The sequence below is a fragment of the Acomys minous genome (genome assembly GCF_964271855.1).
Source record: "Acomys minous genome assembly, chromosome: 8".
Taxonomy (NCBI): Eukaryota; Metazoa; Chordata; class Mammalia; order Rodentia; family Muridae; genus Acomys; species Acomys minous.
Genome location: NC_140489.1, coordinates 16,060,354 through 16,072,318, shown reverse-complemented (window position 1 = coordinate 16,072,318; position 11,965 = coordinate 16,060,354). Strand labels below are relative to the sequence as shown.

The following is an 11,965-nucleotide window of genomic DNA, read 5'->3' as shown; positions in this document are numbered from 1 at the left end:
GTCTGATTGGCACTGCCTCTAGGGTCGGAGCGAATTGGGCTGGCTTTGGGTGTACCACTTGGCCGTGGATTCTGCTTCCTGTTTTTGTCTTAGGCGTGGTTTCCGAGCTCCTTCGCAGACGCTAGAGAGCGCAAGTGTCCGCCTAATCTTGATCTAGTTTGTGTGCTGTGGCTGTTGCGCGTCGTTGAATACCTGGAGCCTAATTTACAAACCTACTAAGGCCTGTGTACCAGTTCGGTGGTGCCTCCCTAGTGCACAGGGCTGGTCAGGACAGAGCTGGCAGTGTCAAACGTAAGTAAGTTTTAGACCCGGATAAAATAGGCTTTCACATTAATTAGATATAATTAACAACTTTTCTTAGGAACTATTAGGGTACATAGAAATAAGAAAGCATAGATGCCTGGCAGTGATGGTGCACACCTTTAGTCGCAGCACTGGGGAGTCAGAGGCGGGAGGATCTCTGAGGTTGAAGACAGCCTGGTTTACAGGCCAGGGCACACAGAGAAGCCCTGCCTGGAAGAGAGGAGGGAGGGAGAGAAAATGAGGAGGAGAAGGAGAAATTGGAGAGAGGGAGAAGAAAAAAAAATTTTTTTTTAAAGAAAGACAGAAGGAAAGCAATATGATCTGAGAGCAAAACTAACACTGAACTGCTGACTGCTTTGTAAACCTGCTTGGCCTTCCTGTTTTCCTAAAAAATGCACATCTTTTCATTGAGAAGCAACTGGCACCAATATCCTCTTAGACAGCACATTTATGTTTGCTAAAGAGATAACTGTCTTGACCAAAAAAAAAAAAAAAATCTTCAAATCTCAGCATCTGTAAAACTTGCTTAAGTCCAGAAAACTCTCCCTTTTGGTGGAGATGAAAAGAAGACCTTAAGATGGTCACTAGATTATGACAATGCCTAACCCTCTATATTCCTGGTCTACTCTGGGCCGTCTAACACAATAGCTAGAGGCTACAGCTGCACAATAGTTAAAACGTTCTTTCTTTATCTCTGGGAGCTGAGAATTTCTCTTTGAGGAAGACTAAAGTCCCCAGTCTCAACAACAAAGCAGAGAAACAAGCTACCATGGTAAACATGGTGACCTTCCCCATAAGGCTAGTGAAACTGGAAAAGACGGTATCCTAAAAGCCTGTCTTCCAGCGCATCTTTAACCAACAGGTTATATAGGTGTTAGCTTCAACACAGGACAAGTATCTGAGGTGCCCATTTAACATATCAAAGCAGATCTGGCTACTAGCTTGTCTATGTGTGTGTCCCTCCCTCAGGCGCTTCTGGCTGCAGGGTGTAGCTGGCATACCCTGCCTTCCGCCCTGAACAATCCAAGCCAGGGGCCTGGGCTGCTCTTCCCTGTAGAATCCAGCCATTTTGGTTACTTGGTCTTTTCCTGCTACTCTCTGGTCTAGTCTCTTGGTCCAGGCTGCCCATCTTGGTCAGTTGCTCCTCTCTCCCCTCCCCCTTCTTACATGGCCCAGAGCATCTGGTCCTGTTCACTCTAAACGTCTCTGCCTTTTGTCTACAATAAACCTTCTCCTCCACCATACCTAGGAGCAGTCATTTCCTTTCCTTTATATTTATGTATTTATTTTTCACTCAATAGAGAGGGGAAATAAAGGCAGGATTCAATTCCCAGCACCCAGATCGGGTGGTTCACACAGCCTCCACAGGTACCAGGCACACACACAGCACAAGTACATACATGTAGGTACTCACACACATATAAGATCAAAATAAATATTTTTAAAGAAATAAAATATATAAGGGTTGGGGCTATTGTTCAGTAGAAGACTTAATGTGTATCGTGCCCCTAGGTAAAATCCCCAGTACTCTGCAATATATGTTTGTATGTATTTATGTGTGTGTTTTATGTGCATGTATTTATGTGTGTGTGTGCATAATTAATTTTGACAGAAATAGAGCAGGGCTTTTTTTTTCTTCAGTTGGTACAAACAGTCCAGATCAAGACACCCAGTAAGGCAGAAGCTCTGGTTGCCAGGGGCCTTCACTGCAGCAACTAGAGTGACTATACCTACAAATACATAAATTGTTTTGTGAACAGAGACGTGGGTGTTGGTTGTGGAGCCACTCTCAAGGGCGAATCTGGAACAGTTGAGCTCAGGGAAGTCTCCAGTGAGAACATGATGTAGCTTACCCAGAGGAGACATGTTCGGCTTCCCAGCCTGGCTCCCTGTTAACCTCTGACCCAACACAGAACATTTTCATCAGATAATTTTTCTAGGTGCTGGAGAGATGGCTCAGGGGTTAAGAGCACCAGCTGCTGTTCCAGAGGACCAGGATTCAATCCCCAGCACTCACATGGCAGCTCACAAGTGTCTGTAACAGATCCAGGGAATCCGACACCCTCACACAGACATATGTGAAAGCAAAACACCAATGATAAAATAAAAATAATTAATTTAAAAAGACAATTTTCTGTACTGAGTGCTTAAACAGTACAGCATAGCTACTATCTGCGTAATACTTAAAGCACTGTTATCTAGAGATGATTCAAAATAGGCAGAAGGATGTGCATGGACCGTATGCAAATGCTTTGCCCCTTTATATAAAGTACTTGAACATTTCAATAAAGCATTAGGATTTGAGGTCCTGGGATGGCTTTCTTTGGTTGTTAGTCTTGACATGTACGTTGCACATGGGCAGGTATTTTGATCTGTTTTGTTCCTGGCTCTTGGCCAGTACCATTCTCATCTTGAGCACAATTGGCTGACCAGTGGGAACTTACACTGGGCATCGGGCCATTGCAAGAAGTAAGGTTGTTCTGAAAAAAATTTCCTTTTGTTTTCATTGGAACTAAAAATGTGTGTGTGTGTGTCTGTCTGTCTGTCTGTCTGTCTGTGTGTAATTGGTGTCTGTGTATACTGCATGCATGTGGATGTGCATACACCTCTGACCCTCATTCTTACTGTCAACAGAACCTCTCAGTGAACAGGAAACTTGCCAGTTTGTTTATGCTAGGCAGTGAGCTCTCAGGATCTTCTTGGTTTCGACCCCAATGCTGGCTTACAGACATAGGCAGCCGAGCCTGAAGTGTTTCCATGTGGATGCGTGTTAGAGATTTAAGCTCGAGGCTTCATGCGTGTTGAAGCACTCTCCCTACTGAGCCATCTCCCCAGCCCTGAAAATGTATTAATTTATTTTGTAGCTTAGATCATTTTGTGTGTGAGCTTTATAAAATGCACACCTATCCCTGAGTTAAATGACAGAGTGTTGTCATTGGCAATGGGTTTTCTATAAGACCCCAAAAGGATAGAGGACAAAAACAGAAAGAGGCGAATCAGACTTTATCAAAACAAAATGTTTCTGCACAAAAATGAAAGAAGTCTGAGCTGGAGAGATGACTCAATGGTTATGAGCACTTGCTGATCTTCCAAGGGATCTGAGTTCAGCTCCCCGCACCCACATAGCAACTCACAACCATCCCTAACTCCAGTCCAGAATATCTGATGCCCACTTCTGGCCTCTGTGGGCACTGCAAGCATGTGGTGCCTAGACATACATGCAAGCAGAATATCAATACACATAAAATAAAATAAATAAATATTTTCTTAAAAAGTGAAGGAAATCCTACAAACTAAACACCTGAAAGAGGTTAACAAATAAGGAAATAAATAATTCAGAAACAATATCAAAACAATAAGTTCACAAATGGGCAATAAAACTAAATAAGCATTTCTTTAAAAGTACAAGAAACAATTATCAAAACACCACTAGTCATTAGGATAATGCAAAAATAAAGCCATGGTCAACCTGCTACCGTCTCATATCTTCAGATCTCTGGATAAATGTGACTTAAAAGATTCAAATCCTGTCTCTATTCAGTGGCTTTTGTAATGACAGGTATATGAAACTCTGGCGTTCTGAGTGCAAAATTTCTCTCCTTCTTCCCAATGCTGAGGCTCAACCACAGAGCCCTGTGCATGCAAGGCCAGCAATCTGCCACTAAGCCACATCTCTTCCATTTGGCTTCTGCATATAGAGGCCTGACCTTCAAGCCAGATGGCCCTTGAACTCTGCATCTTCAGGCTACACATTGACAAGTGTTACATCACCATGCCCAACTACTGCTTCTAACCAGGCATAGTGATGCACATCTTTAGTCTCAGCATTCGGGAGGCATAGGTAGGCAGATCTCTTGAGTTGGAGGCCAGCCTGGTCTACAGAGTAAGTTCCAGGATAGCCAGGGCTATGTAGAGAGACCTTGTCTCAAAATAAAAACCAAACAGAAACACAAATATTCTAATGATGAAGAAAATAATTTTACAGAAAACTCATATAGGCTGGGAATGCATCTCGATGGTAGATTGCTTGTCTAGGGTCCACAGAGCCTTGGGTTCTATCCCCAGGATGGAAGAAACCAAGCATGGTGATATATACTTGTAATCCAGCCCTGTCCAAATGGAAGCAGAAGATTCAAGATCATCCTCAGGGGTATACTTATTTGAGGCTAGCCTTGGCTAAAGATGGCATAGCCTATCAATTTTTACAACATTTCTAATTTTTGGCATTCCCTTGTGAGGGCTAAAGCTATGCTTTAAGTTTAAATTACTGTGCTTCAGAGATTCATAAAACAAATGAGCCTCTAATCTGCAAACCATACTTGCCCAAGGACAGATAAACCTACAGGTAAGCCCTGTTTGCCCAAGGACATATAACCTCTTAGAATGGGGGGGGGGGTGTTTATGTAAGATAATAAGCCATGTGTGTTTTCACTTCAGTAAACAAGGTTGATTGCCCCAGTTTCACAGGATATACCTGATCAAACATAGGCAGGAAGAACATAGGAAGCATGTCAGGATCCATGCTTGCCCCTGATTGGACAAAGGTGAGAAGTACGGTAGCCCTTTGTGTGTTTGCATTTTGAGCCCCTGTTTAACGTAATTCAGTACCATTTTCTGGGAATCTCAGGTGTGGATCTGGCCAGTGTCCATTGCCCTGGCGGGTTTTGAATAAAAATTACTTCAAATTGGCTCAAAAACTGTCTAAGTGGTCTTACTCTCACCCAATGGGATTAACACGTTCCCAGAGAAATTTCATGTAAGTAGTGAGTAAAATTCTGAAGTATTGTCCTTTTTAAACTATCCTCTTGTTATAGCAATAATATGCCTTCTCAGTGGGAAATCATTCCACACACTTGAAGATTAGAAAGAGAGAAGAAAAGGTGGGCTGGAGAGCTGACTCAGCTGTTAAGAGTACTTCTTGTTGCCTAGGGCCCACATGGGCACTCAGCATTTCCTCCAGCACCGAGCACAAATGTGCTGCACAGATATGCATGCAGATAAAACACTCATGCACAGAAAATAGTAAAAATAAATCTACAAAAAATTTAAATAACAACAATAGTAAAAAGCCTGGCTAATGTACAAAGAGGAGCTGCCCACAAACAGGAGATTTACTGACTCTCCCTGTAGGCTTAGCATTCCACACACTGGCAGTCCCAGCCCAAGGGTGCATTGTGAACAGTTTATACAGAGACAGGAGACGAAAGTTGGGCAGATGGAAGATTCACACAGCAAATATATTGCCAGGATTACTTTTTAATTACACTAGTCATGTTCTTTTTGGACCTTGGCTGCCCAGGTCTATCTTGCCCACCTACAGAATTACTCCTTTCCTGACAAGAGCTCAGGGTACTTGATGGCAGACCAGGATTTAAAGGTGGTTGTACCCTTGCGATGCCCCCTTAAGTTTTAAGGCGCATTCTTACGTGGGCAGAGAGGCAAGCTTGTCTCGTGCTGTTATGGGAATAGAGCCTAATTGGGGGTGCAAATAGTAGAAACTTTCTCAGCAACACTAATCTTCAGTGATGGTACAAAACGTCTTTTTTTTTTCACAGCGTTTAATAACCTGGCTAAATTCCAGGATGTGTAACTTAATATCTCCTAAGCAAGATTATTAGCTGACAAAGATGCAATGTTTTACAGTACATTGCAAACACGGTATCAATGGAACCCTCGGTCATGTAATAATAAGGCAGTCTTTCCAACCCAGAAGGGACCCGGAGAGATCAGGAAGAACGAAACTTATCTCTCCTGCCCTTAGTTAAGATTTCTGGAAGAAGATGAAGAGATAGGTTTCGTTTTCCTGACCTCCCAAGACCTGAAAAAGCCACTCTGGTTGAAGACACACCCTGTGGTGCAAAGCAGCCAATGAGATCAGTTTCATTTTCCTGCTTTTCCCCAAACTCGGAAATCCATTCTGGTTGAAGACACACCCGTTTTTCTCTGCTCTCATCCAGGGTTTGGGGGAAAAACAGGAAAACGAAACCAATCTCATTGGCTGCTTTGCATCACAGGGTGTGTCTTCAACCAGAGTGGCTTTTTCAGGTCTTGGGAGATCAGGAAAACGAAACCTATCTCTTCATCTTCTTCCAGAAATCTTAACTGAGTAAGGGCAGGAGAGAGACAGATCTCTCCTGAGGCCCACAGCCTTAAGTGGCAAAGGTCCTCAGAGGCTGAGGGGAGGGCAGTGTATAGTCCCTCTCTGACTCTCTTTTACTTCGCATAAAGCTATGTGTTTAGAAGGAAGGGATCTAAGGTCCCACTTGTCCCTGTAGGCTGGGGTAGGTGTTGGGAGGAGCTGGACCTGGATGCTTTAGTGCAGAATGCCTTTGCCATGGAGCCTCCTGCTGTGGCGCAAATCCCTCGCGCTGTCTGAGATGGCTCCCAATTCCCCGGCAGGGGCAGGATCTTGCACCCCAAGGCTGGGGCCAGGCCCACTCTTACCACCAACTGAGCAGCGTCTCTATCCTGCCTGGAGCCCCTCAGGGTTTTCAGGCTGGTTGGTGGAAACCCCTGTCTAGGTCTCCAGTCTCCTCATCACAGCTATGGGTCTTTTTACAGGTTTGCTTCGTGTTTGGAACCTTTACTGGGCACCATGGCATTGTCTGGAGCAGGCGCGCTGATGGCTTCCCTTGTCTCCAAGGTAGCAACTTCAGCAGCCGTGGTCAAAGCAGGAGGGGCAATCTCTAGCACCGTTCTAGCTGGCTCACAGGGTGAGTACCCATGGAAGGGTCAAAGGTGGGGGGCTAGGAGATAGTTATGGGGTGTGCAGCACCCTGACCTTAGAGCTGCCCGCTGTCACACATCCTTCATGGCCTTATCTCTGAGAAAGCCCTGAGGGAGACGAGGCCATGGTATGGTCCTGGGTTCTGAGTCCCTAAAACCTCAGACCTTCCTGGTTCCTAAGGTCCTCCTCTGAGACCTCTGTCCCCCAAGTCTGGAGCTGGGTTCTCGCCTTTGTTCTCACCACCCTTGGATTCCCCCCCAGAGTTCACCTTTTCTATAACTATTTGTCCTGCTGGGTCTACAACCCATGGTATCTAATTAAACAAAGTTCCGTCCTTCCTTCAGCTTGTATAGGGCGCCTCTCTGTTTTCTGCGTTTGTTTATTTATTTATTCTCCTCACAGATATTTTCTCTTTCACCCCCAGTCTTCGGTGTCAGGTGTGTGTGTGCGTGTCCCTGTGTGTGTATGTGCATGTCCTTGTGTGTTTGTGTGTGTGTGCGCGCGCTCGCGCGTGTGTGTGTGTGTATGTGTGTGTATGTGTGTGTGTATGTGTGTATATGTATGTGTGTGTGTGTGCATGTCCCTGTGTGTGTGTGTGCGTGTGTGTGTGCATGCGTGTGTGTGTGTGTGTGTGTGTGTGTGTGTGTGTCTGCAGAGAAATTTTTAGCATTTGCATGACTCTTAGTTCTCAATGGACAACATTGGTTCATCCCATTGCTTTTCTCACACTAAGAAGGAGGGCTCTTAGGAATCCACCAGTGTACCTAGAAGAACCGAACCTAAAGACCCAGACTTCTAAATCTGCTCCCAATTCTGTGAAGCTAGTGTCCTTCCCTTGTGTCCCCCAGAGCAGACACACTCAGGGGTTTCTCTAGCCCCTACCATAGGCATTTCATGGGGGGGGGTTTCTGACCCCTCGCTGACCTAAGACTTTCTCCCATCAGGGCTCACTCTGTTAGCCCAGACTGCCCTGGGCCCTGGAGCATCTGCGCTTGGATCTGTATTGGGAACACTGAAGATTGGCTCCGTTTTATCAGCATGTCCTGCCTCTGTCTTGGCTCTTGCCCCCACTGGAGGTAACTGGCCCTACATATCTAACACGACTCCTTGGGCCCCAGGTCTCCATGAGGAACTATGACAAGCTGTATTTCAGTTCCTTTCTGCTTGTCAGCATTGCAGATGGTTGGGAAATGAGAAGAGCAGATAACATGCAGGCAGTAGAATTGTATTGCGTGCGTTCACATCTTAACTGCTAGCCTATTACATTGGCAGATTCCTTGACTTGTTCTAACGGCCTCAGAGGAAGGTAACACTGTCTCTCTCCCGTGTCGGGATGGAGTTCACGCCCAAGATAATGGGATTATTGGCATGAGCCACCGTGCCTGTCAATGTGACTCCTCTCCAGGAAGGATTATGGAGCTTTTCCGTCTACCAGGGACAGCAAATAGAAAGGGAATTCAGAGCTGTGCAAACAACAGAGATGTGGTAATGACTGTGGGAAGAGGCCCAGGACTGAAGTTCTAAACACCCCCAAAAGCCTAGGCTATCCCTGTGGCCAACAGTGGCCATATGCTGGCAGCCAGACCGCACCCCTTTTGGGTGGAGGATCTTCCTATCTCATGGCCCAGGTACAAGATTCCAGAAAGCCTGGTAACCTACTCTCCTGCTTGCCAGTAGGAGTGAGCAGTGTATGCATTGCAACCGATGCTCTTGGGTCCCTGTGTCCACACTCCCTCCAGATAGCCCCTGTGGCCACTCAGCACCTGGTTCATGCAAGCCTGGCTTTCATTCCCCTGCCTTTTACCTCCAGGCCACTAGAGAGCTGGAGAAATTACCCGGGTTACCTTTAGACTCCTGTCCCTACCAGCTTCAGAGTTTTCAATTCTGGCCCCAAAGCCCACAAGTGATCAGCATCCTGCATGCTGCCTGAGGGCTCACAGTGTTAGGAACAGAGCCCATATGTACCTAACATGGCTCAGTATGGTAGCGCACATCTAGAGTAAGGAGTCCGTTCAGGAGCATCTGGGAAGGCTTCCTGGAGGAGTAAGCAATGATGCTGAGCCTCAGTTCACCTACGCATCCATGTCAGTAGCATTCTGATAACATGTTTGTATCCCAGGTGCTTGACCTGGCTGCAGGTAGACTCTACCATAATGGAGCTCTGGTTTCTTTGTAAACTCATGTTATATAAATATGTTTCTGTTTTAATCTCAAGTGTGGCATTTTAGTTTGGGCTTTAAGTATGTCCACAGCTGATAATTGCCTCTTGCAAAGCGTGGCCTTTGCCAGCTCGAAGGGCCTGCCTCTTGGGGCATGGAGAGGGGAGTGGTCTAGGACTCTGAGGGAGATAAATAGTAGAGCCCAGAGAGATAAAGAGTGGCCTGCAGGGGTGGCCTGTGGCGTGTAGCAAGCAGTTTGGAGAGACCAGAGACAGAAGGTATGGTAGCTTGAGATAGAGAGAAACGTTACAGTGCAGCAGCTCAGAGGAGCCTGCTGCTGCATTTGCTGCTGACGGAGACTAGTATTGTCCCAAAAGAACCCAAGTGACCCTTAACAGCCAGGAGAAGTAAAGGGGCCCGCAACCCTCTCTCTGTTAATCTTCTTTCTCTCTTACCCAGAGTTAAGGAGTTGGTAGAAGGGAGGTAGAGGCTTCAATAAACCAAATAAAATAAAGTTTAAAAGCAAGTTTCAACACTCTACCATGAAGCACCTCACCCTTGAAACCAAGGTTTCAAAAGCATCATGACTATTTGCCTGCTGCCATGCTCGCTACCACAGTGGTGCCTTGTCCCTACACTGGTCAAGCCAAAAGCCCTAAATTATAGTACCAGTACCCTGTGCTCACCGAGAGAGGCTACATACATGGTATCTACCTATACCCACAAGACCAGTGATCTTTTATCTTTTTTTCATGGAAGCCAAGGCAGTCACTGTACTACCAGCTTGTATCCCCACTTTCTGCTTTTTGTTTGTTCTGTTTGAACAGTGCCTGCTTTGGGGGACAGAAAGATGAAAAGTAACTTCAGACTTCCTTCCTCACAGCAGGTGGCAAGCAAGCAGGCAGATAAGGGAAGGACAAAGCAAGATGGATTTGAGATGTTTGCGTTCTCTAGAGGCAGGCGGCCAGTGCTTGCTCAGGCCAAAGATGTGCACTTGGGTCCTGTCTTAGGGAAGGCACCAGTCTTAGGTATGCTGGATAGGGTAGGGGGTCTTGGCAATCCTCACACTCACACAGGCTTTTTTCTCTTTTCCTTTCCAGCCAAGGCTGCTGCGGTTGTGCTTGGTGGAGGTAAGGCTCCCCAGGGTGCGTGCAGTCCACCCCTACCCATCTCTTTAAGCAGGGAGCCATGAAACAGCCCATCTTGTCCATCCCAGGAGGCTTCCCTGGAGGTGGTGGGGCAAAGGCAGAGATAGAATGGAGGAAGTGGCTAGAAAGAAGGGACCAGAAACAAGAAAGGAGTGTAGTGTAGAGGCATGAGCGGCCACACCTTCAGCAGGTGCCTACCACCTCCTTGGAGAGTGGGGTCACTTGGAGAGTGGCCTGGGATATGTATTTGAAATCCTCTGAACCAGCCCAGCTCCATCCTCAATACAAACATCTACTCTCTCCCTGTGGCTGCCTGAATCCTGACTCCTGGCTCTCTAGGTCAGAGGCTGCCTCCTGTCTCACCTTCCACCTTTGCTCTCTAGGCTTCTGCTGAGGAGGAGGAGGAGGAGGAGGAGCTATAGAGAAGGGAAAAAGCTCTGACCCACTCTGCTTTGTTCATTCTCTCCTTCTCCAGACCCCAGGAAGTCCTCTAGGCTTGACCCAGTGTGTTGTGTGTGTGTGGGGGGGGTCCCTTTCCACAAGCCCACCTCACACAGCCCCTCTTCCCACAGCCGTGACCGTAGCTGCTGTGCCCCCCGTGCTGAGTGCTGTGGGCTTCACTGGGACAGGAATCGCAGCCTCCTCTCTGGCCGCTAAGATGATGTCCTTGTCAGCTCTTGCTAATGGGGGCGGAGTGCCAGCTGGCAGCCTGGTGGCTGTTCTACAGTCAGCTGGTAAGTGTCGTGGCGGGAGGATGAAAGGGAGAGCAAGACACAACGCTGGTTCTCAGTTCCTGCTTTACCTCCTTTCTGGGTTTACCAAAGGTAGGGGAGGAGGAAGGGAGGACCACTTTCCAGTTCACATGGGGTTCAAACTTCCACCTCAGGTCCAGCCTTCTTCCCTGCAGAGGGGTCGCTATCTAGCCACATTCTACCCTAGATCCCCGAGACGTTGAGAAACAGGGGGATAGATAGTGTGGCGATCCTGTGCTTAGGCCATCCTGAATGACCCTGGCAACTATGACCTTCTTTGACCCTATGCTTTTCATCTCATGTCGTATTATTCATCCTTTCTTTTCCCCCCAGGAGCTGCTGGACTCTCCCTGACATCTAACGCCCTCATAGGCCTTACAGGGTCTACCTTTGTGGCCAGAGTGATAGGCATCTGAGACGCCCTGCTCTTCTTTCCTCAGAGAAGCAGACACGGAAACAGGTGGCACTGCCCAATGTGTCCACCCCAGAGAGGGACCAGTTAGCCCCAGGGCACAACCTGCCAACACTGAATGTGACTAAGTGGAAGTCAGAAATAAAACCAGGTTGTTGCCAGCCTTACTGTTCCCTTCCTATGTGCTGTGTGCATGGTTAAAGGTTGGGAAGGGACCTGACCTCCCTGCTACCTGGGCTCTCCTACCATCTCGTCACAGATCCACATGGTGGTGTTGGTGTGTACTCAGCTGGAATATGACTCAACATGTGAAAAACAGAAGCTGCCCTTTGCCCTGCTTCCAGAACTCTGAGCAGGATCACCTCCTCCACGGTCTGTCCCCTGAATAAGGAGTTGACCTAACTAACTTCCCAGATCCCAGCCAGCCCGGGGGGGTTGGCGCAGTCTCTCTCTGAGACATTTTA

The 11,965-nt window shown here is 47.1% G+C and overlaps 1 protein-coding gene across 5 annotated transcripts; it reads left to right on the top strand.

The window, feature by feature from the left end:
• Window positions 1–105: 105 nt before the first annotated feature.
• On the top strand, window positions 106–11,662 carry IFI27L1 (interferon alpha inducible protein 27 like 1). Of its 5 annotated transcripts, none has more exons than XM_084791567.1 (6): window positions 106–291; window positions 6,865–7,016; window positions 7,975–8,106; window positions 10,290–10,319; window positions 10,910–11,071; window positions 11,423–11,662. In XM_084791567.1, exons 2-6 carry the CDS (start codon window positions 6,899–6,901, stop codon window positions 11,503–11,505), a joined length of 525 nt encoding a protein of 174 aa, XP_084647693.1. In that variant the 5' UTR covers window positions 106–291; window positions 6,865–6,898; the 3' UTR covers window positions 11,506–11,662. The 5 variants fall into 5 exon arrangements, with proteins under 5 accessions (XP_084647693.1, XP_084647697.1, XP_084647694.1 ...); XM_084791568.1 differs by lacking the exon at window positions 106–291 and adding an exon at window positions 6,277–6,409; XM_084791570.1 differs by lacking the exon at window positions 106–291 and adding an exon at window positions 6,384–6,465.
• Window positions 11,663–11,965: the final 303 nt, after the last annotated feature.

What these genes read in the sequence shown, in the direction of transcription:
- IFI27L1 (XM_084791567.1), top strand. Translation starts at nt 6,899, where the DNA reads ATGGCATTGTCTGGAGCAGGCGCGCTGATGGCTTCCCTTGTCTCCAAG. An exon ending in CGTTCTAGCTGGCTCACAGG is followed by an intron (nt 7,017 to 7,974) that starts GTGAGTACCCAT and finishes TTCTCCCATCAG; the next exon opens with GGCTCACTCTGTTAGCCCAG. An exon ending in GGCTGTTCTACAGTCAGCTG is followed by an intron (nt 11,072 to 11,422) that starts GTAAGTGTCGTG and finishes TTTTCCCCCCAG; the next exon opens with GAGCTGCTGGACTCTCCCTG.